A 22,151-nucleotide genomic window follows, 5' to 3' on the forward strand; every position below is an offset into this window, starting at 1 on the left:
GGAGGGAAGATAACTCTACCCCAGCTCAGCTCACTCAAAAGGTCAGGCACGCACTGTAATTGGAATATTCACAAGACAAACGCCGCAGATCGCTGGCACACATAGCCAGGAGGGCCCGGGGCCCCAGTGCTCCATCAGCGGGAAGGATTGACGGAGATGCATTGGCCCACCACCGGCTAGATGTAACGCTATTAACTCCACTGATCTCCGGCACAGCTCAACGCTCATTGAGATGGGCTGGGAAGATCCATCACCCAGGCTGAATGGACTACCAGCCCACCGCCAACTAATGACAGTTGAGCGCTCAGGTAAATGGACTGAAAACAATAGTTTGTCTTCACCTGGAGTGACTCGTGCTGTTGTAACCCGATTCCATTTTGCGGTGATCGTTTTTTTCCGCACTAGCCGGAGCACCATTTTTGAGCTTCCTTTATCATGTATTTTTCCGTTGGAGAAGAAGTCGCATACTCTACAACATTTCAACTGTGGTTACTGGTTAGTTGCACGGTAATCAAAGGTTTGTGCTTTATGTTGAAGGTCACAAAGTGGCCAGGCAACCTTGTGGGTAACAGTGTATATAAGAGCTCACACATGCTCGGATATTATGTGAAACTAGTCATGATTATTTAGACTTAACCCTAAACATTTTTAGAATAAAAGAGACAACATTATTTACCTTATAGCCATTTACTAAAAAAAAATCCAGTTGAGTAGGCTACAAAATTAGGTTTTGCCAGGTTTAGTTCATTGCAGTGTTGCCCATGTGGGCAATGTAATTTTGAGTTTGTCTTTTTATTCATTCATTTATTTATTTATTTTAAATAGAAACATAAGCACACCATGATCTCATTCACTCGTAGAGTTAAAGTTTACCACCTGCTCAGTCAACTGCAATAATTTCCTACCTAGGTCTGCTTGAGACCTGTAGTTTGTTTTTCATTGCATCTGTGTATTTCTATCGACACCCTGCACAAACACTTCTTTTGTCAATGGGACTGAGAGATTGGTGCCTCTCTCCCCTCCTGTAGAGAGTCTACACTTCGCCTCTAGCTGTGTACTCTGCTGTCTGAGCCTCTTAATAAGTTCTTGTCAACAAACGCAATGCCCAAACTGAGTACACGTCCATTCGTTCGCTCTGACAAAAGCCCTGTGCTACTCTTTTCCTTTTTATTTCCTGCGGCCTCACTCTAAATAAAGTGTGGAGTGTGCTCTCTCTCGCCCCTGAATGCAACATTTATTAAGAGGTATTCCTCCAACCATGTGATGCTCAGTGGCGTGGAACTGCTAAAAAGAGATGGATCATAATCACTTGAAAAAGAAGCCAAGAATGCACACACTAGGAAGTGGGGACTCGTTCGCCGCCTCTCTCTTCCTTTATTTAATTCACTGACCTACACTAGTTTGCACGTGTTGATGGTATAAGTGAAAAGCAGTCTTCTCTCTTGGTCGAGGCTTTGTAAAGAAGGCAGATAAAAGGCCCAGTAGAGTCACCTTATCTAAACCCAGATGATATACAGCAGTTGAAAGCAAGGGCTTTACCAAAGCCAGCCGTTGAGAAGCAGGGAGAGATCGAATTTCATAAAGCGAAGAAATCAGACAGAGATGTGCAGAAACAATGTCTGAGCTCCCAGAGAGATATAGAGGAGGAGAGGCACTTGGTTCTCAAACTGATCTGCGATACTTCTTTATGACGTTTTAAGCATCTTTAAAATGAATTGCATGAGATTACACGATAGCAAATTTTACTCAAATCATTAGTTTTAGCCCCGCCCACCGATTCGCGCATTACACACATAGCTAAATAACATAGATGCCTACCTCGTGATGACAAACCGGATCGAGTTACCAAGCAATACTGAACATTGTGCAGCGCCTGGTTGTGAAAGAAGACTGTGCGTATAGACTGGATTTGCAGACCGATTAAGAGTAACGAACGGTGTTGTGCCATCTATATTGGACCTATTGGGTGCAACACACGGACTCTGGGTCGAACATGTATGGGCAAATCATTGCGGTTGCCATTTTACAACATTGGACGTTTTCCGAACAATTTCCCCCAAGTGCATCGATGGGTGAACCTCATTATGATACGCAAAACCGTTAACCGTTAAAGCGTTTACTTCCAAGTCTTCAGTGCGAGACACCCATAAGAACTGAGCGTTTTTCAGCTAGACTCAAAACAAGGGTAGAAAATATTACTTATTCATTTTGATGTTTTTGAAGTGAACGTCATAAGTTGACCTCAGACAACAATATAATAAAATGTAAAAAGCCAGTTCATGACCCCTTCAAACATTTGGTTTTTCTTTGATATTTGGAAATTAATTCTGCTTGCCAGCTTCAACTTGTCAGCTTGGTTATCGATTCTTTTTGCCGTTTATGCCATTATTTCCAAACAAAAGTGTTTATGAATTTATTGCTGTTGTGGATTTTCTTGTATAATTATAATTTGTGATGATCAATCACAAAGGGTTATATGCCACAGTTTAAAACTAAGGTTTATGATTTGTTCAAATCACTCTAATGATCAATAGTAATAGTGATGTTCAACTTTGTTTCTGGAAATTCTTTCGCTCTTCTATTTCTATGGGATACAGATGTTGTTTTCAGTACGGGGCCCCCGCCGTCTAATTCCCTCCACAGGTTGCTGGCGATACTGTAAACTATTATACGTGGTCCAGTGCTAAAGTGCAGCGCGGATTTGCGAGAACCATCCATAACGATGTCTGCAGGAGGCGGGAAGCGTATGAATGTTTGTGGTTGCAGTGAACGGTGGAAGCCGACTCTGTTTGGTCTGTTATTGCTGGCACCGTTTCCCCAACGAGGACCGTGCGTTCACACACACACACACACACACACTGGCAAACGCACACATCACTGTTGTCTGCGCACACACACCAACCCTGATGGGCCGGACAGGCTCGTGTTTTGTCTCCTTGCGCTTGAAAAAATAAGTGTGAGGTTACACAATGAAGCAGATCTCTGTTTTCTCTCTCTCCCTCCCGTAAATGCCCGGCTTTCTGGGGTAGAAATGAGCGAATTCATCTCAAATTCATCAGGGAGGGCTGGGCTATGCCTCTGTGTTTACAGTGGCAGAAAGTTAATATAAATTTTCATCAGAAGGGGAAGTTTACACATATGATTCTATTTGTCCTTCATTATTAGCACCTGAGACTGGGCCGGGGAAGCATAATTGTCTACAGACACAGGCCAAATAGATGCAAGGGGAAGGCAAATAAGCACACCCCAAAATAATTTTATGGTTGTGTTACAATCCCTCTCCATGGGATCCTTAATCTAGAAAATCAATAAACAAGAAGCGAGCGAGGGAGACGGAGATGTGAGGCGCGGAGCGAGGAAAGGTGGGAACTGCGTACGAGAGATTGAGGGGGAAAAGCTGGAGAAGGAATGAAAGGAGAAAAAGAGAGAGCGCAGCTCACAGAAGCCCATTGTTCTGCCGGTTAGCTCGCGCTTGGCCCTGCAGCTGAGGAGTGTCTCCACGGACCGGCCCGCGAGCTGCACACACCGCTGATTTATTGAGTCATACATAAAAACACTCATTATTCCCACATCCTTTTCTCTTGTCTGAGAAGTATGGCGTTTGGCTGAGGAAAAACACTCTGTGTCTGTATCCACAATAACTGAGATCTCTCTCTCTCTCTCCCTCGCTCTCCTCATTTTTTATTTGTGTCTGCTGCACGAATGGATGCTGTGCGTACACCGCTCATCCTTACTGGACGTGTTGTGTCTTGGGGTGTTTTCCCACTTGAGTCCTTTTTAAAGAACTAAACTCAGACCTCACAAGTCAAAGTTATTTATTTGTTACATACACACATAGATGACAGGCAGACTTTTGCGTTAGTTAAAACTAGAAATGGAAGAAGAAGTTAAAGAATAAACAAGAGTGTATCTTATTTATAATTAAATCTAAATAAGACCAAGCGAAAGTGACAAGTTCTACAAATGAGTGGACTGAAAAATTTGTAAAGTGGAAAAATAACTCAATTCTCTTTGCGTTCACAGTTTCTAGTCTTAAAAGTGGATTTAGGTCATGCTTTGATCCATTAAGTTGTTACTGGTCATTTCATTCATACACTCTAAAAAATGCTGGGTTGTTTTAACCCAATTTTGGGTCAGATATGGACAAACTCAAACATTGGGTCATTTAAAAATGTAACCCAATGGCTGGGTTTGGCCATATTTGACCCATAATTGGATTAAAACAACCCAGCATTTTTTAGAGTGTGGCTGTTTTCTGGAATCCAAAGCTGACAAAAAAACACCAGTTCCCTGTCTATGCAACTCTCTTAGGCGGCAAGGGAAAACTACAGAAACATCCTGCTTAAAGAGACTGAACAAACTCTTGTGAACTTAAAAAAAAAAAACACAGAACAAATTTGGGTCACATATGGACAAACCCAAATGTTGGGTTAAAAATGTAATTAAATTAAAAAAATACAGTTGAAAGTGAAAGTTGAAGTTGGGTTAAAATTTGAAATTACATTTTTAACCCAACATTTGGTTTTGGCTTTGTCCGTATTTGACCCAAATTTTTAAACTGGACATTATTTTATTAATAATAAAATTATATTATATTAATAATTAGATGATCATGTTCATTATTATTGTTTTTGTTAATAACAATTGCTCTAATCACTTGAATTATATAAATGTATTTATTTGTTGTATTTTTATTTTAAATGATGATAATTGTGTATCATATAATCATCACAAAACCAATAATCCCTAATACTTGCCATCTGATATAGTCCGAGTTTGGTGTTCGCCAAACATCACGAGTGTTCACGTAAAAACTAAATTCAGCGTGTAATTTCACGGTAACTAATTTAAAGACAATTTGTCTCCATAGAGCCAAATGCAGTGTGTGGATCTCAAAAAGACAGCCCAGCCACCTCGATAAGCCCTGGTTCACTGGTGCGCTAACACAGATCACAGCTATGGATGACCTTTGATAAAAGGCGGTCTGTTCCACCATTGCATCACAACAGAGGTTGGTACACTGTCCACAGACTGACCTACTGCTGTTGTGTGTCCAAACGGACCTTTAACGTGTCCAGCTGTCATTCATACTGACGAGCGCGTGGGCCGCCGCGGGGCTGTTATGTCCTCAGCGCACGTCTTGTTTATGAAATCCGTGCCTGGAGCGACGTTTTCTATTCATGAGTGGCCTGGCCCCTCATCAGACCCCTATGTCCTAAACACACTTACATAACAGATATGGTGTCAATATTTTGCTGTCAAGAGTGGGGCCCTATCTTTGCACAGGCTGCGCAGACCACCGGCCAATCAGCTCTGTTTGTTTGTTCAGCTTAAACTGTTTGTCCTTTGTTTTCCGTGGCAGCCGACTCCTGTCGGCTTGATAAGGGTTGTGCTCTCGCTCTATCTCTGTCTTGTTGTGCGTGTTTTCCATAAGCCGAGGGTTGACGTGCCCTCTGCGACTACAAGCCCGGAGATCTTCTGGTGCACAAAACTTCCTGCAGAACGCGTGTGGCATTGTAATCTAGAGAAGTCTTGCGTCTCCAAAAAACACATTTCAATTGAATCACAGGCACCCCACCCTTGTTTAGCCGAAAGTATTGTGTACCTAGCATTCTCGGAAATCCAGATTAATCCGCTGTGTTTCCGTTTTTCCCTCTGTAACACTGTTGTGTAGTCTTGTAATACGTTTGGTCACGGTTGCAGGAGGCTTGCTTTAAAGGCTGATCCTTGGAAACGAGGACGAGTTTGTGATGATGTGCCAAGCTGCGACTGGCTGCTAATGCCTTTCATGCGCATGTATTCAACGTTGCAATGTATTCCTCATTACCCCTGTGTTAAGGCTAAACTGAAAGGGGTGAGAGAGCTGACATATGTTTCTTTCGCCTGTCTCTGGTGATCTCTGCTTGGCTATTAACGTAGCTGAGGAACGCCTGTGTAAACATTCGTGTTTCTCCCCTCCACTCCGTATAATAGCGACTGGTATCGCCTTTCCTCCTCGACCTCGCTATCTGAAACCAATTACAGCTGATCCGTTTGGGCCGAATCGTATTTTCGTAAGGATTGCGAAGCCCTCGCAATAATGTTTATGCGTGTGTCTTCCATGTGCTCTTCATTGTACTGAATGTGCAAGTTTGTTTCTTTCTGTTCTCCCTCCCCAGTCCTTAGAGATAGATATCAACATCAAATATGTTCCTGAGTGCCTTGTTATTTACGCTCCAGCCTAGGTTCTCCTTGAGCTCCTAGCTCTGTGGAATGTGATGCATTGTGCTGTTTATACAATGTGTGCATTAATGGATGGCAGCCGGCATTTCTTCTGCACAGCAACAAAACTTATAGGATGAAGAAAAGCAAAGCAAAGCAAGCAGCTTTCAGACGTCCAGCAAAACTTCAGTGGTTTCTTTGCTTTTGTTGAATCTGGAAAGCACCTAATATGTTTTTGTTGCATTCTTGCGTGTGTGTTTTTTTCCGCACAGAGGCGAATATAAGTAATGTAGTCCGGTGTTGTCACTAATAAGGAATGTTTTTGCACTATTACAGGGCAAGGGCAGACAAAAATTTCAAGGAATAGTTCAGCCAAAAAGTGATAGTTCTGTCATCATTTACTCACCCTCACCCATTATTTCGAACTTTCTTCGTATTCGTAGAACATAAAAGGATCATTTTTTCCTGGTCTGTCTTCCATGCAATGAACGTGAATGAGGAATGAGGCTCCAGAATGAAAAAACTTACCATTTTAACATCTTTTTTTTTAGTCTTCTGCAGTCAGAAGTAAAATCGAATTGGTTATTCAACTTGCGGACTGTTCACCATTGTGTTCGGATCATAAGTTGTGTTCACAATTCATTATTTAGACTAGTTTTGATGAACAGATTCAATTAATCTTATTTGGTTGTTAATGAATTGGCCTTTATTTACACAAAGTCTGTCACAAAAGAATAACAAACGAATCTGATTCATTGATGAAATCAGTCTAAAGTCAGACTTATCCGGTTCTGGAATTCATTTTTGAGATTCTTGATTAATCTCAAATGATTAATCGTGATTAATCGCATCCAAAATAAAAGTTTGTGTTTACATAATATATGTGGGTGCACTGTGTATAAATATATATATATGAAGAGTTCAGATGCAAAAGCCTCTAAATGCCATTTGAAATTTTCTTCTTTAATGATGATTTTTATCAAACTTGTATATTTAAGTTCAGTAATTTCACTTAAATGGCAATGATAATTACCTATTAATTGTTATTTAAGTGAAATTACTGAACTTAAATATACAAGTTTGATAAAAATCATCAATAAAGAAGAACATTTTAAATGGCATTTAGAGGCTTTTGCATCTGAACTCTTCATATACACACACACATTCTTGTATATATTTAAGAAATATTTTCATGTATATACTGTACATAGATTTCTAATATATATAAATATAAAAATTTTATATACAAATAATATTTTTTTCTTAAATATACTGTACATGCATGTGTGTGTATTTATATATATATATATATATATATATATATATATTTACAAAATAATTATACACAGTGCACCCACATATATTATGTAAACACAAACTTTTATTTTGGATGCGATTAATCACGATTAATCGTTTGTCAGCCCTAATTCTTGACATTACCACTTCTAATTCACCTTTATTATATTACGTCCCAGGATTTTGTGAATGTCAAATGGGTTTGGACTGAGTAAATAATGTCATAATTTAAATTTTTGAGTGAGCTATCCCTTTAACAGTTCAAAACAAGTGTCCCTCTAATATGCAAAGTGAACTTGATTACATTCCCCCCACCTTCCCAGCGCTCATGTTCATATCGGAAAAGCCATTAAACGTCTCGATCCGTGTGCTGTGGGAAGCGCCACTCTCCTGACCTCTACCTTGTATTGAATGACTTCTTTGACTTTGTCCTTTAATTCATCAGAGGACAGTGAGTCTGTATTGATCGGAGCACGGATAAACATTTCCTCCTGTTAATTGTTGTGCTTAAAGCCATTAACCGACCACTAAAGCAACACAATCACAGTCACCGCTTGGATGGGCGTGAAATCTCCCGCAATTTACAATCTCATCCACGCGGCCCAACTGATAATGACTTGGCGAGGGTACTTATAACTCACTCGTGCATCTGAAAGCGCCATGACTAATCGATAAATGCATCGTTTAGAATGGAAAAATAAGGCACAATGAAGTACGGAAACTTGCTTGTTGCAAACTTCCCAACTTCGGATGTTACTTGATTAGTTCAGAGAACCTAAAACCTTGAGGGTTTTTTTCCCAAAACGTATCCAGTTAAACAAGTAGCCTGTCCCACATTCAAAGCTCAAGACTCTGGTTGCATTTGTTGTTGTCTGTTTGGTTCCTTCAAAGACAGAACAGGACAGGGATCTGATCTGAAGAAGTCCAGCTCCTCTCCACATCCTGGTGTCCCCTGAAGTATCAGACAACGGCTGTGAGTGTGTGTGCATCAGAGGAGACAGATCGATGCTGTTAGGACCCAGCGCCACTGTGTTGTGTTTGTTTACCAGGAGCTCGGAGAGCCTGGCTCCTCACCGCACAGCCAGACAGACAGTGGCAGCTCCTCGCCCTGTCTCTTCATAATTGATCAGGGGGATGGCTGTCTTCCCAGCGGGTTAAGACGTGGCAACTTTTCCCCCTATCTCTCTCTCTCTCTTCCTTTCTCCCTCACCTCTCTCGCTCCCCTGTTTGCTCAGCATCTCAATGTACTAGTTCAAACATTGTTCTCACCAGCTGGCAGAGAAGTGCCATATGCACATCCTGTCAAGGCAGCTGTTGTCATGGATACTGGCAAGCACCAGGAAATAAAGCAAGCCCTTGATTCTGCTGGAAGAAGTGTCACTCTTTATCTGTTTTTTCTTCATCGCACCCCTCGACCTTCGCTCTCCTCTTTCCAGACAGATGAAACACCTGTGAAGTTATTGTGTTGTTTGTATTGCTTTATTTATTTTGTTGCTTTCTCCTCGTGCCGGGGCACTGAGGCCATCTGCAAGTGTGTTCACATAGCCGTTGTTCAACTCCAGGAAGTCTGGAAAGAGTTGCTTACCCTTGAGCGAGTGTATCAGTATTCTTGTAGATGATTGAGGAACATCATTTCAACCTACCTGACATCACATACTACCGTAACATGCATTTCAAAAGATGTTCACATTTTCGGAGGAAAAATGGTTGCCCGTGTAAAAGTTGCTAGGGTGTTGAGGGTGATTGCTGGGGTATGTGGGGGTTCATTGCTGAGGTGAAATGTGATGATGTGGATGGCTAGGACATTTCAAGTGGTTGCTAGGGTGTTCTGGGTAAGCAACCTAACTGGTCCAAGTCAAAAGAGTCCTGAGTAGGGACCATGTATTATTTTTTGTACCCATTTTTCATCTACATGCCGTAAATCCACGGATCTATATAAATGACTGGATTTCTCATGATGTCATGACAAGAATGTATTCCCTCACATTCTTTTGAATTAATAGGAAATCATCTGATTTTAATGAGAAAACATTACTTAACGAGTCAGCGTTTTTACAAGTCTCCCTGTACATCCTAAACATCCTAAACATTTTAATGGTTATTGGTTTAAAGTCTGCTTATTAAAAGTTACGTTCATCTTCATTTGTGATTATTTGATCAGCCAACGAATGAGACACCTCAGTATTTATATTACAAATGATTCAATGATTTTACAATACAGATTAATGCATTGTAAGCCATTTGAGCTGACTTGTGGCTTGGTCAACAAAAAAAAAAAGTGGATGTTGGTCAACAAAAAGACATCAGAAAATAGTGTCCTACATGCTTTACAACTTAGTCAGAGAAATTACACTGGCTGCGTATGGATTAAAAGACATGAAACCTTTATTTCCAAGCATTTATACTGTTGCTCCAAGCAAGATGATTACATTTTTAATATACTGTAGTCTAGTGCAATAGAAATAGGGGATTGTATGTATTGTAATATTTAATGTATATTAAAATAAATGTCTGCTAATAATCCCAGAAATATGTTCATGCTTAATATTTCCTGCATAGATGCGTACCTAAAAAATCTATTTTGTGTTAGTTCAGTTCCCCGTTTCGTCAGTTTGCAGTAGCCTTGACACACCCATCTTAACGATTTCGAAAAGACCATAAATATTATAGATAACATTCAAAGTATCAATGTACATACATACGTTTATGTCTCAAAAACTATTCGCGTGCGAATGATACGCTGATTTTAGGTCAATATTTTGGATGAAACTCATTGTTGCCCTTTGTCGATAGAGAATACCAATATGGCCGATCGAACACTTCCCTGCTGGCAGTTTAAAAACACAACGAGCAATTCAGGCATTTATATAGATCAGTGCGTAAATCATTAGTTTGGTCCCTTGGAAAGAAAAGTAATAGCACAATTCGAGCTGTCATTCATGTCTGTAGCACAAACTGCGCGTCCCAAAGTTGAATACTTAATGGTTAAAATATTTGAACAAAGCCTTAACACAAAATATGAACAATAGGGATGCTTGCCTTAGCAACCCAGTGTTATTGTATTGTTATATGACATTGGATAAGTAGGTATTCGAAGTGATTTGGCAGAGAGGGGCCGGCGTCACCCCCGTGCTCAGGGGCCCTGCTAATGCTCAGCTCCTTGTTAATTCACTCCTGAGGTAATCTGATGTTGATTTTGTCAACTTTAATTACAGCGTCTAGGAACACTTCACATCGCCTGCCTCTACTTCAAATTGATATTATGAATATGCAAATGGGACGGTAATTTGCAGAGAAGTGGGTATTTCAGCTGAGCACACACTAGACGGGTCAATACCACTGACACTCTCTGTGTGTTTTTTCCCCTCGTGCTCTTCATAGGTGCTAGACAAACTGTATTTATCTTTCATCACGCCTTTGTGGACTATCATGAAAAATGTATATCTTAGAGATGCTTCATAGCTCATCAACAACAATGACGAGTGTAGCGGATGGTATGTGCGGGGTTGATATTTGAGTGTGCCGGAGTTGAAGTGGAGGAAAAAGGTTGGGGGGGTAAAAACTAATTTTTCGTCTCTCTTCTCATTTCTTTGCAGGCCCTACAAGCAGCGAGGCAATTACTCCTACAGCAACCAGGCAGTGGCCTGAAATCTCCAAAGAACAACGACAAACAGCGTCCGTTGCAGGTGAGCAGTTCCTCGCTAATCTCTTAAGTCCATCCATAATACATGGCGCTCTGGAAAAGATTTCCTCTGTTCCAGCTACTCTGTTTGATTTGGCGATGTAATTCTGCAGCTGTCAGTAAAATTTCAACCTGTCAGACCTTCCCTGCTCCAAAAGAAACCACACAAAATACCTCACACCTGAAACCTTTTTGTTGTCTACAGCTACTTCATCTCACCATCACTGTTGGGCAACCTTGAAATCACACTGTGACAAAAGATTTTGATGAGAATATTCAGGTTCAAGACAGCATTTGTGGCATTGATTACCACAAAACATCTTTAAAAAAAGCAAATATCAAAGTTACAGTGAGGCATTTACTATAGAAGTGAAATGTGTAGCATTTCATTTAATAAAAGCGCTTATCTTGCATTTTATTTGAGCTGTTTAAATCATTTTAGACTAGTGAAATTGGGTGCAACTACACAGAAATGTGTAATCTCACATATTGTTCTCCTCTTGAAGCGATACTATTATTTAAACAGTGAGTATTTCAACGTTTGTGGGTTGACCCCATTCACTTCCATTGTACATTAAGTGCCAAGTTCAACTCTGTAGCTTCCTGTAGCATTGCATATCCTAAGTAGCTGTCATTTGTACCCCTCCAAGATAATTTGCCATTATTGATTCCAGCTGTGCCGCATCGCTATTGTCAGTGATTTGGTAAAGGTCACAGCAACATTGCGCACGTCGCATCCCCTATTACCAGACCTGTTTACTTACTCGCTGACTTGCCGATGTGTTATTTCTCTCACATCCCCACAATACAAATGCGCCGCCTCGAATTATGTAAGCGCTTGACATCTGCCAGGCTTCGTATTTTTAGGTTTAAATTAAGTGCGAGAGAGAGCTTGCCCTCCTCCCTGCTAATAAGCGCTATCAGTGGTGGTTTACCTCATTAGTACCCCGGGCATTTAATTAAAGGAAGGGAAAATGGGCGCTAACCCTCATCGTTAATATTTTCACAGCGTATAACGATGGCGACACCTTCTCCAAGCGTATGTGTATCTAGTTATGCGTAAGTTAAAGTTTTGGTGCCTTTCGCTTTTAATATATTCAGGCCGTTCCATGCAAATATGAGTTTTGCATTTCGGAAATCAACGTTTTTCTTTGTGTTTTATTATTTTTCCCCTTCTGTGCAAAGATGTTAGTTGTAAAACAAAGCCTAGGTGGATGCGCTTTCGTGTATCTATTGTAGTTTCGCCGCCGTCTGTATACTCAGAGAATGGATTCCCGGCACACAGCGTGACTGCAAATTGCCGTGCGATACTTCCAGAGGAAGCCGAGTGATATTGGATGAGGAAGGTCTGTGATAACTGGTGGCCCATGACCGAGCCCCTGACTCTAATAACACCAGAGGATGGTAAATATTGAATATTTACATTTGCTTATGCCATCCTTGCCTCATGTTAGCCATATGAATCAATATGAATCAGGGCTTGTTCAGTGCCGTCTTCCGGGTGTAGTTAATCAATGCTGTCGATCCTTTACTTTATTAACTTATTCAGAGCTGTTTTCATCAACAGCATGTTGATTACCACAAAAAATAATTTAAACTCCTTTTCTTTGAAAAAAAAAAATCACGGTTAAGTTGAGGTGTGTACAATAGAAGTCAACAGGGCCAATTTTTTAAAGCATTTAAAAGCAGAAATATGCATTGACATTAATTCGTCTGTATTATTTGAGCCATAAAGTTGTTTAAATCATCATTTTTACAGTCATTTTAGGGTGGAGTTACACTGTCGTAGCAACAAAGCTGTAAAATTGATGGACGTTTAAACCGGTTAGAAAGATATTTTTCACATTAATATAATGTTAACATGTTTTTCACGTCTTCAACTGTACTATTTAAACATTGACTGATTGGATACTAGCTTTTTTCTAAAGAAAAAAGAGTGATCACACCGAAATTTTCATATGCGTTTTGTCGTATTCGTGATTGGGTGGCTCTGAATTGTCAAAACACCATTCAAACTGCTTGCTACGGATGCGAAAAACGCAGAAAATCGAACCCGATCCCTTTCGGAGGCAGTGTGCAAGCGTGATTGACATAACGTGAGGTCATATTTATTTTTTAACGTGTGAAAATTTCGGATGTGAATTTCGGACTCGGTGACCAAGGGCCTTAAATTAAGTTTAATGGTAATCTACATTACGCCACAAATGCTGTCGACCTTGTACTAAACATGGAATATACCTTCAAATATCTCCTCTATACACTTGCGGTAAATCGATTCAGATTGTGTTGCGTGTACTTAGACATGCCACGTAACAAGCATTTTGAAGAATGACTTATTGACATTAAAAAGTAAACGCCTGCTCGTTTCCCTGACACTGATGAATCCGCCCCTTTCCCTGTCCAGGAAAGGCAGGGAAAGTGATCCATAGATCATGGCGTATAAATTATTTACCGCACGAGCATCTAAGTGCTGGAGCTCACGGTTTTAATTACTTGTATTAGTGTCTAAAGCCTGTCAGCTGACTAATTCTATCCAGCGTCTCATCTCGCGCTTTTGATGCGCTCAGAAGCCGCTTTTCCACATTTGCGTAATGTGACAGGTCTATTATTACTCCGTAAGCCCAGAGGAGAAGTCAATAAACACCTATTTCTTCCCCGTAAATCCGTGTGCCTTCTTCATGCTGCTTACAAGGATTTCCCAAGGCACACAACAGTCCTCTCCCTCCGAGTGGCAATATCTCCTGTGCGTTTTATACACTGACATTTAAAACACAAATAAAAAGCGGGAGGACGAAAGGGAAGGGGGATTACAGAAAGCTTACGCGACTGGCAATTGTGTCTCCTGCCCTACCAATCAGCCCAGCTGCCATTCTCCAACTATAAGCTACATGCCGGTTTGTTTGTTTGGCTCCATGTGCCGCCCAGGCGTCTAGTCCTGATGGCAGAATGGGCATTTAACAGTGTGAAAACACATGTTAGCGATATTGAACACTGGCGAAACAGCGGTAAGAAGCTGAGCAACCAGAGGCATGTAGGCGTGACGTCGGGCTGTTGTGATGACATATCACAGCCATCTAGGTGTCAGAAACGTGTTTAAAGAGGTAAAGTTGACCTCTGACCTGTTAGCAGAGTGATACACCAGCATTAACAAGGTGAACCAACCAAACAAACCAATTTCAGCTATGGCACTCTCTGTTTCTGTCACGTTTGCCTCCACGACAGAAACAGGCGGCCAATATGTTGACCTTTTTTGTTCATTTTAAACCCAGCACGCTCTGCTAATGTAACTTTTTCGCAACCATACATCCTTCCGGAGGCTTCGTCAATCCCGCGTTTGGGAAGGAAGGCTGAGCGGCTCGTTGCTCGCGCGCATTCCAAGACTAGAGAGAAGCGTGCGATAGCTCAACCCAATCACTTCCTGAGCAGTGAGCCATCCTCTGAGTGTCGCCGATTTAAAGGTCAGCGACGCACAGCTCATCTGAGCGTCCGACTCCTGCGCCATGTTCCTTAAAATTCATCTACTCAGACCGTCAACTGGAACCGTGCACAAAGCCAGCGGAATTTATAAAAAGTGGACTCATATTAACATTGATTATTAACAGCGTTCACCCAACAGTACAGAGAATTTGGAATGCCTTTTAAATTCCAGTTCAGTTGCGGAATTGGAATTGAAGTTGCAAGTAATGCAGAACTGCAGTTTGAATTTGAATTTAAAAGTAGAATTCGAATACTTTGAAATTGAAGTTTTCCTGACTTTGCAAAGTTTGGCAAGAAAAACGTTGAATGTTGACTTGACGGTCTTGTTTGAAAGTGTTGAAATTTGAAGGTTTATGAGGTAGAAATTTCCTGTGCAGTCCAAATCAACTTCCTAAGTGTGGCCAATACATAAACTGAAGGAACATAAACAACAAACCAAATAACTTTGGCTGCTCCAAAACAAAAGAGGGAGGGAAAAAAGCATTTGCAGTTTTCAGATTTTTGGAAACTAGGGAACCATCCTTCATTTCTAGTGGACAGCATGTGTAAATTGCAAGGGATTTGGTTTGCAGGGACTCACATTGCGATGCAAAGGAAGTTGAAGCATAACCCTTAGGCAAGAACCAGTGGAACGGTGGGAGTGAGGGGAAAAATAGTGCCATGGCACAGCTTTGATGTAGAAGCAACAACTGTACCTTCTGACAGAAGATGCATGAGAGTAATAAACCAGTTCCAGCAGCCCTTACACATGCAGTCTGATTACTCTGGCCAGGGTGTTAATTGGATCCTAACTGGCAGATCTGATACGTGTAGCCCAGTGGTGGGAAGTCTTTCCAAGTGATGAACTATAATTCACCGAGCTGCTTGAAGCTTGTGTAATTTACTGTGTGTCACTTGACGAGGAGAGCGATCCAACAGACTCCCTATTACCTGCGACATCACAAAGCTTTCAAGAGAGAGAAGAGGAGGGGGGCTGATACAGAGTGAGCTAGAGAGACAGATTTCCCTGTAAATGCCAGGCAATGCTCTCTTTCAGATATGGTGAGAAACAAATTAGAGGAAAACTAAGTCATGTAGACTTAATTCTTATCTCACAAACTCCTGAAGATCACATTTGGTTGGTTTACTTTTTTTTTTTGCCATGAGGCAGAAGGGTACTAAGGTCCGCAAGTCTCTTTAATTCCTCTCATAGCTCCCTTTGAAAACTATTTGATGCTCCCTTCATTGACAGAAATGAAAGTGTGGTTATCTATATGGTGAATTGTTTATTGTATGAACTGAGGCCACATTCACTCTATCATCATTTGAAGTGCATTAAACTTCCCATACTGTTTTGCTGAACTGTAAAATAAATTGATTTGGGAAAACGCTCCTTTAATCAACTTAACTCCGATCTCAAGGAGCGTTCGCATTGATCTTCTAATCCAAACGATGCATGTTAGCGTGTTTCAGGTTTAGATTAGTGCGACTGTGTTTGTTTATGTTGTCAATGGCTCTTGAATCCATGTGTGTGTATTTGGTCCCCTAGTAAAACAACTCCATCAAAAAAAAGCCCTTGACTGTGGAGCTATAAATTATTGACGGAATAAACAATGCTATCTTTACCAAAGTTACCAAAGAGATTAATTAGTGGGACAGTGAGCATAATAATCTGTTTTTCCAAACTCTCACTTTTTCCAACTTAAACAGGTTTTTACCATTTAATTAACATGCTTTTGCTTTCTGCTAAAGTAATTGCCATCACACGCCCCAGATTCTCATTTTATTTCTCTGAACAGTATCTCTGGCAAGTGGTTCAGCACACATCTGATCTGGAAACGTCCCTTATCGAGCCAAACAATGCTGCAATCCCATCACTTTTGACTAGGTGTTTTAGCTAGTTTGCTCATATATTAATTATGGTTATTCACCAGTGTTATCTCATATGTTGTTTTGGAATACACCAATTGGACATTTGATGTCTTTTAAGGTAATGCAGGAAGGCGTAAGTCTTGCGTTTCGTCGTTCTTATGATGTGGAGTTGACATTTCTCATGTCAAGATCTGTTTCAATATAGCGAGAGCCCTGTAATGATCTGCTCGTTCTTCAGGAGGGCCACTGATGTTTTCTCATCACTGACCAATTTGAAGCTATTTGTTCTCTCAGGTGCTGCGCTTCGTGGATCTAACGTACAGGTCAATGGAGATCAGCTTTTTTAGTAGTTTTCCAATAGAAATCAAAGCTTCGCGGATCGTCATTTTTGGACGTGCTTGTTGTGAGAAAAAGAGATCAGTTGTTGGTCTTTAAGTAAATTTTCTCACAGCACGAGTGCTTCAAGTGCAGATGATTGAAGTTGATGCTTTGCTTTGCGAAGATTGCCATTATCTGTGAAGTTTTCTAGCACTCGTTGGGTTGCATCATTGCCTCTAGCAGTCATATTCTCCATTTTGCATCCCTGCAAGGGAAAAGACCCATTGTCTGCGACTGTTTACGGCTCGATCCTTTGGCAAACGCTCATTAATTATGCCCCGTCTTGGTGAAATCATTTCTGGGAGAAGCAATTCAGCCTCTGTTCCTTTCAATTCACCCGGCTTGTCAATCATCGCCCCCCGCAGTATCCCACGGAATGGAGGTGTTATATTCCGCCAATTATCATGTCATATACTCGAAAATGTAAATGAACGTGTGTGTAAAATTAAATTTATGGGTTGTCAGTGAAGAATAAGAACCAGGAGAGCAATTACTTATCTGCTTTCATCTTTCAAGCTCTGATATATCATGCAGAAAACGCCGGCGTTAAATGCTGGAATTAGCATTGTGCGCGACTCGGAAGTGAGTGGGCCGAAACTTCAACTTTGTCTCGTCTTTTTTTGTTTGGAAAAGCAATGAAATGAAGATGTGTATCATCTGTCGATCTGATCTACTAAAAAGCTAATGAGAGGCTGAGGCCCATATCCTGATTTCATTTTATTTCTCGAGGCTAAAATGCAACTTCGGATCACACACAGTCGGTTGTAGTCGATAAATAAACGTTGTGAATTGTTCTGAAATTTACATGTTTATTGTATTCGCAGCGCTGCGGTGCAAATGAGGTGATCGTTGGTGATTCAGTCCAAAGCTCATTTAAATATACAAATAATGAGTGTAATGAGAACATCTCTTCTTGTATTTTCATGCTTTGGTCTTTATATTGTCATTTAGGCCGGCGCAGAACCCTGGCTGAACCTGGGGGTAATTACACATCACAAATGTGTCTTAAGGTTTAATAACATTGAAGGTGTAAGCATACATTTGCATAATTACATGCAGCTGTTTAATTTGTGACTTTGTTGCTCTGTTCCTTTGGTTTTTTTTTTTTCTTCTTCCGCCACCCCCTCCCTCGTCACACCTTTTCTCCCCAAAAAGAGACGGACTGAAAGAAAGAAAGAAAGAAAGAAAGTGTATTTGTGTGTGCGCTTCCCTCCGTGGTGGTGCTCATTGAGTTTTGGGGCCAGTCTAATGAAGAATGGTGCTTGGATTTGTTTGAATATGAATATGAGTGGGGATGGAGTGTGACCTTCAGCTCCACTACTCAGTTCATCAGGATTAGTCAAGCTCGGCGCTCAGGAGCGCTAATGCATAATGACTTCTAAAATGAAAAATGTGTAGTGACCATGCAAATGTCTCTGCTAATCAAAGAGGGGAACCTGAGCTGGGCCGAGCCAGGAGACTGAAACAAGGACGTGTCAAGGCCCTGAGAGCTCAGACGTACGGAAAGCAATCAAGCGGCCTTGATTAGCAGGCGCGAGGAGCGGCTCGGACTCCTCACGACGTCTAATGGAGCCTCACATCTTTTTCTCAAGCTCAAAAACCACAACAATAGAGATGTTTACCCGTCATGACGCCCAAAGGCTCGGCTGTCTTGATGATAGACAGCATCTGTCGAAGCTGCTCTGTTGGACGATGCAACACACAGCATGCTTCATAATATACAAGACAGGTGCAAGAAAAAAAGGAGAGGGCAATTGTTCTTAAAAAGCATTTGTCTGGCAATTGTTTTTGTTCAGTTTTAGATACAAGCGCAGAAATGAGTCACGTTAATGTAAATGTTACGTGTTTCCTGCTCACTTCATGCGAAAATCTTTGTTTTGTTTTTAGCCCAAAAAGTTCTCTCACACGCTTTGACAGCTGGCATTTTAATTATTCTTATCATTTAAAAAAATGACATGAATTTTAAAAAATGACATCTTGTGAAAGACTTGTGCCTCTGGCTGCTTTCTTCCAAGCGTGCAACTTGGAAACTTCAATGCGCAGCGAGAGACAACTGGTAATTCCCCTCACCTCTGTAAAACAGAATTCTTCACTGCGGCTCAGCTTCAATCAGGAGTTTCTTGCAGACTTTTCAAAGCTTCAAACCCACGGCTGCCTGAATCCGTGCTGCTTAGCTTAGTCGCTCATCAACGGGCCATGTGTCCGCTTTCGACCAACAGTCGGCTCTGGATGTGTGTCTTTCTGTGTTGTAGCGCTAGAACTCGCCTGAGAGAGTTGAAGGGTTCAGCTAATTAAGGTCCTCCTCTATTTAAAGCACAGTGCTTTTCCCACTGGGAGTAGCTGACAGAGTAAGAAAGTACACATGCATCTGCCAAATGATTACATATACTGCACTCGCACCATTTTCCAGAGAGTTCGAGAAAAAGCTCTTGACTTTACAGTTGAAGAGTTTTTATGTGACGTGGTTAATGTGACTTTCTCTGCATCTCTCTCTCTCTTAGGTGCCAGTATCTGTGGCAATGATGAGTCCACAGGTGATCACACCCCAACAGATGCAGCAGATCCTTCAACAGCAGGTCCTGTCCCCCCAGCAACTCCAAGCCCTCCTACAACAACAACAGGCAGTCATGCTTCAGCAGGTGAACACGCGTAAACACCCATACGCACTCATGTTTTGAAATGGTAGCATGCAGATCCTCTCTTGCTCTCATCTGTCCTTGACATAGTTAGATCAGAGAAACAAATATGGACCAGCGTGTAATTAGTTGTTGTCAGTGGGGACGTCTTTTGGGGACAAATGGAGCACAGAAACAAGAGTTAGCTGTATGTGAACTTGAATGGTTTGAACAACACAAGCATTTTCACATGTTGTTTGGTTTCTTAATGTCTCAGCAGAATTAGCATTGCGAGATGCGTGGCATTGGCTACTATAATGATCATTAGAGTAAACTAGCATGGTCTTCTTCTACAGGTTTTTACTTTACCATAATGAAGCAGCATATTGAAGACAGCTTTAGTCTTACAGTTAGTTAAACTGTCAACATGTTAGGTAATGTAGTTACAGTAGACATTTGAACTCTATCTTTGCCTTGTATCTCTCTCTCTATCTACCAAGGGTCTTTTTGTGACTTAAAGGAGCAGCGATCCCTGCTGTGAAACAACTGTCTTTCCAGGCTAGTTATAGACAAGCTCAGCCAAACTAGCTAAAAACCAGTTTGGCTTGACTGAGAGGCTATCTTTAACCAGCTAGCAAACCATTTTTAGGCAGTGGAAGTACAGTAAGGACACGAAATAATGAGGAAAAAGGGGAGTTTAGAACAAAAACCGACTCAAAATTGCATTGTCCACATGAGCGCCATTTTGTGCCGTAGCTAACAACTACGCCACATCTCTGAGAAGAGTAGATTATATCTTCAGAAGTGATTTTAAAAGTGAGCTCTTCATTAAAAACATCTCCATTAACTCAGTTAGCCTTGATTATAATTAGGTCTGTATAAACGGTGACAAGTGTACTGAAGACGTCTCCCGCTGAACGAGATGGGAGAGCTCGGCTCCTGTGTTCTGACGATGAGGACAGCACTCTGAGAAGAAGAGGAGAAGTGTGCTAAATGCATTAATTCACAATGATGAATCCTCTCCTTTGAGTGCTTCACATTCATTTTAGAATTTCACTGCCTGTCAAGGCATCTGAGAGGAAAAAAATATATAGCCAGTAAGATTAATTGTTACTCTAGCGGTAATGTGCAGCCGCATAAAAGTCCGTATGGAGATGCATGATGAGGGGAAGTGCTGGTCTCTTTGTCTCGACCAGAGAGACGTTATTTATGGTGTGACGTGCAGAAGCACATCCAGGCATGTTGTGCAGCCTCAGGAGCCTGGAGTTGGCTACCAATCGGTTTGTCTTGTTGTAGCTCTGCTTTGAGGTATGGCCACACTTATGTGGGAAAAGGGAAATAAGTAGTAGATACATTTTACAACAGCTGCTTTGTTTTGTCACAGATGTAGCTCCTTGTATAGCAGTTAGTGCAAGCACTCCTGTGATGAACTTTATGGAAAAGGGGAATAAATTGATAAATAGATAGATTTTCAAGCCATATGCAACAACTCCTTCTTTTGTCACAACTAGCCTAGGGTTTGGAGCATTTGCTATATAAACCGCATTTGTTCCAAGCAGTCGTCCTTCTTGGGCAAAAGGAAATCAGTAGAAAATGTCGCATGAAATATTTTAATCCAAATGTAGCTTAGCGGTTAGCACATTTGCTGTAAGCATATGTTCTTTTTGTATAGTTTGTTTTTTTCATGTCTTTCCACAGCAACACCTGCAGGAGTTTTATAAGAAACAACAGGAACAACTCCATCTACAGCTTTTACAGCAACAGCACCCTGGCAAACAAGTGAAAGAGGTACAAATCACACACCAATAAACATATGCATGATGCAAAGTAAAGGTTTCCTCCACGTTCGTCAACCACAAATAAATCAGTCTTTGCTGCCATCGCCATTGGAGAGAACGCCCTCTTCTGCATGCTTCCGAATTAGGCAGACAATGTTGTCAGGTGATCTCAACTCAATGCTGGCGCAGAAACGGCTGTTTTAGTGTACCACACGGGGTCTGTTCGTTAATGAACCACCGCGGCGAGTTTGGGCCGACGAGCAGAAAAGTTCGACCGCAGCGAGCTCATAAATCAAACTGACAGTCAGAGTGCGGATCCGTCTGACAGACAGACTGAGAGAGTAGGTTGCTGACACGGAGGCATCAAAAAGCGAGGCGCGTCTGGCAATCCAAACAAAACGTGTGGAAGCAGTTAAATTGATCAGCTAGGTAACGTGGACGGGAAACGTCCCCCGCCCCCAGCAGTCTCTTCAACTAGCACCTTATACCATTGTCTGTCTTCAAGCAAGCCATTATGCAGGGCCTACAGAAAGCAGGACTGACCTCCCGGAGGCTTTGTTTCTGTTTGGATTTGCGAATAGATTTTTTTCAGGCCCCAGCCATCAAATATGGAATAGAAATTGCTCCCTTATTTCTCACGAGACAGCAGGGCCAATCCGCATGGCTCACTCCATTATGCAGTCTGTTTTCCAGTGAGCGCATCACAAGTTTTGCCTCTCGTTCTCTCGCTCTCTCATCCCTAAACTAAGAGAGTGAGGTCTTCCTCACCGTTCTTGACTGAAGGTCTTCCTCTGGAGTCTGCTCAGTCCTACCGCTAGTGTAATTCCATGCAAAAATTGGAAGTTTAACTTTCCTCCTGTAATGGGGGTCTTT

General features: G+C 41.4%; 1 protein-coding gene across 11 annotated transcripts in view; it reads left to right on the forward strand.

The window, feature by feature from the left end:
• The window catches only part of foxp2 (forkhead box P2), a 105,117-nt gene that overhangs the window by 53,939 nt on the left and 29,027 nt on the right, over nt 1-22,151 (forward strand). For all 11 annotated transcript variants that reach the window (XM_089127132.1, XM_039667923.2, XM_089127136.1 and 8 more), the window contains 3 exons: nt 11,094-11,183; nt 19,387-19,524; nt 21,199-21,288. In XM_089127132.1, coding sequence (XP_088983258.1) covers nt 11,094-11,183; nt 19,387-19,524; nt 21,199-21,288 — 318 coding nt within the window. The remainder of the gene's footprint in view (nt 1-11,093; nt 11,184-19,386; nt 19,525-21,198; nt 21,289-22,151) is intronic.

Source organism: Pimephales promelas, chromosome 24 (assembly GCF_988280905.1).
Source record: "Pimephales promelas chromosome 24, fPimPro1.hap1.1, whole genome shotgun sequence".
Taxonomy (NCBI): Eukaryota; Metazoa; Chordata; class Actinopteri; order Cypriniformes; family Leuciscidae; genus Pimephales; species Pimephales promelas.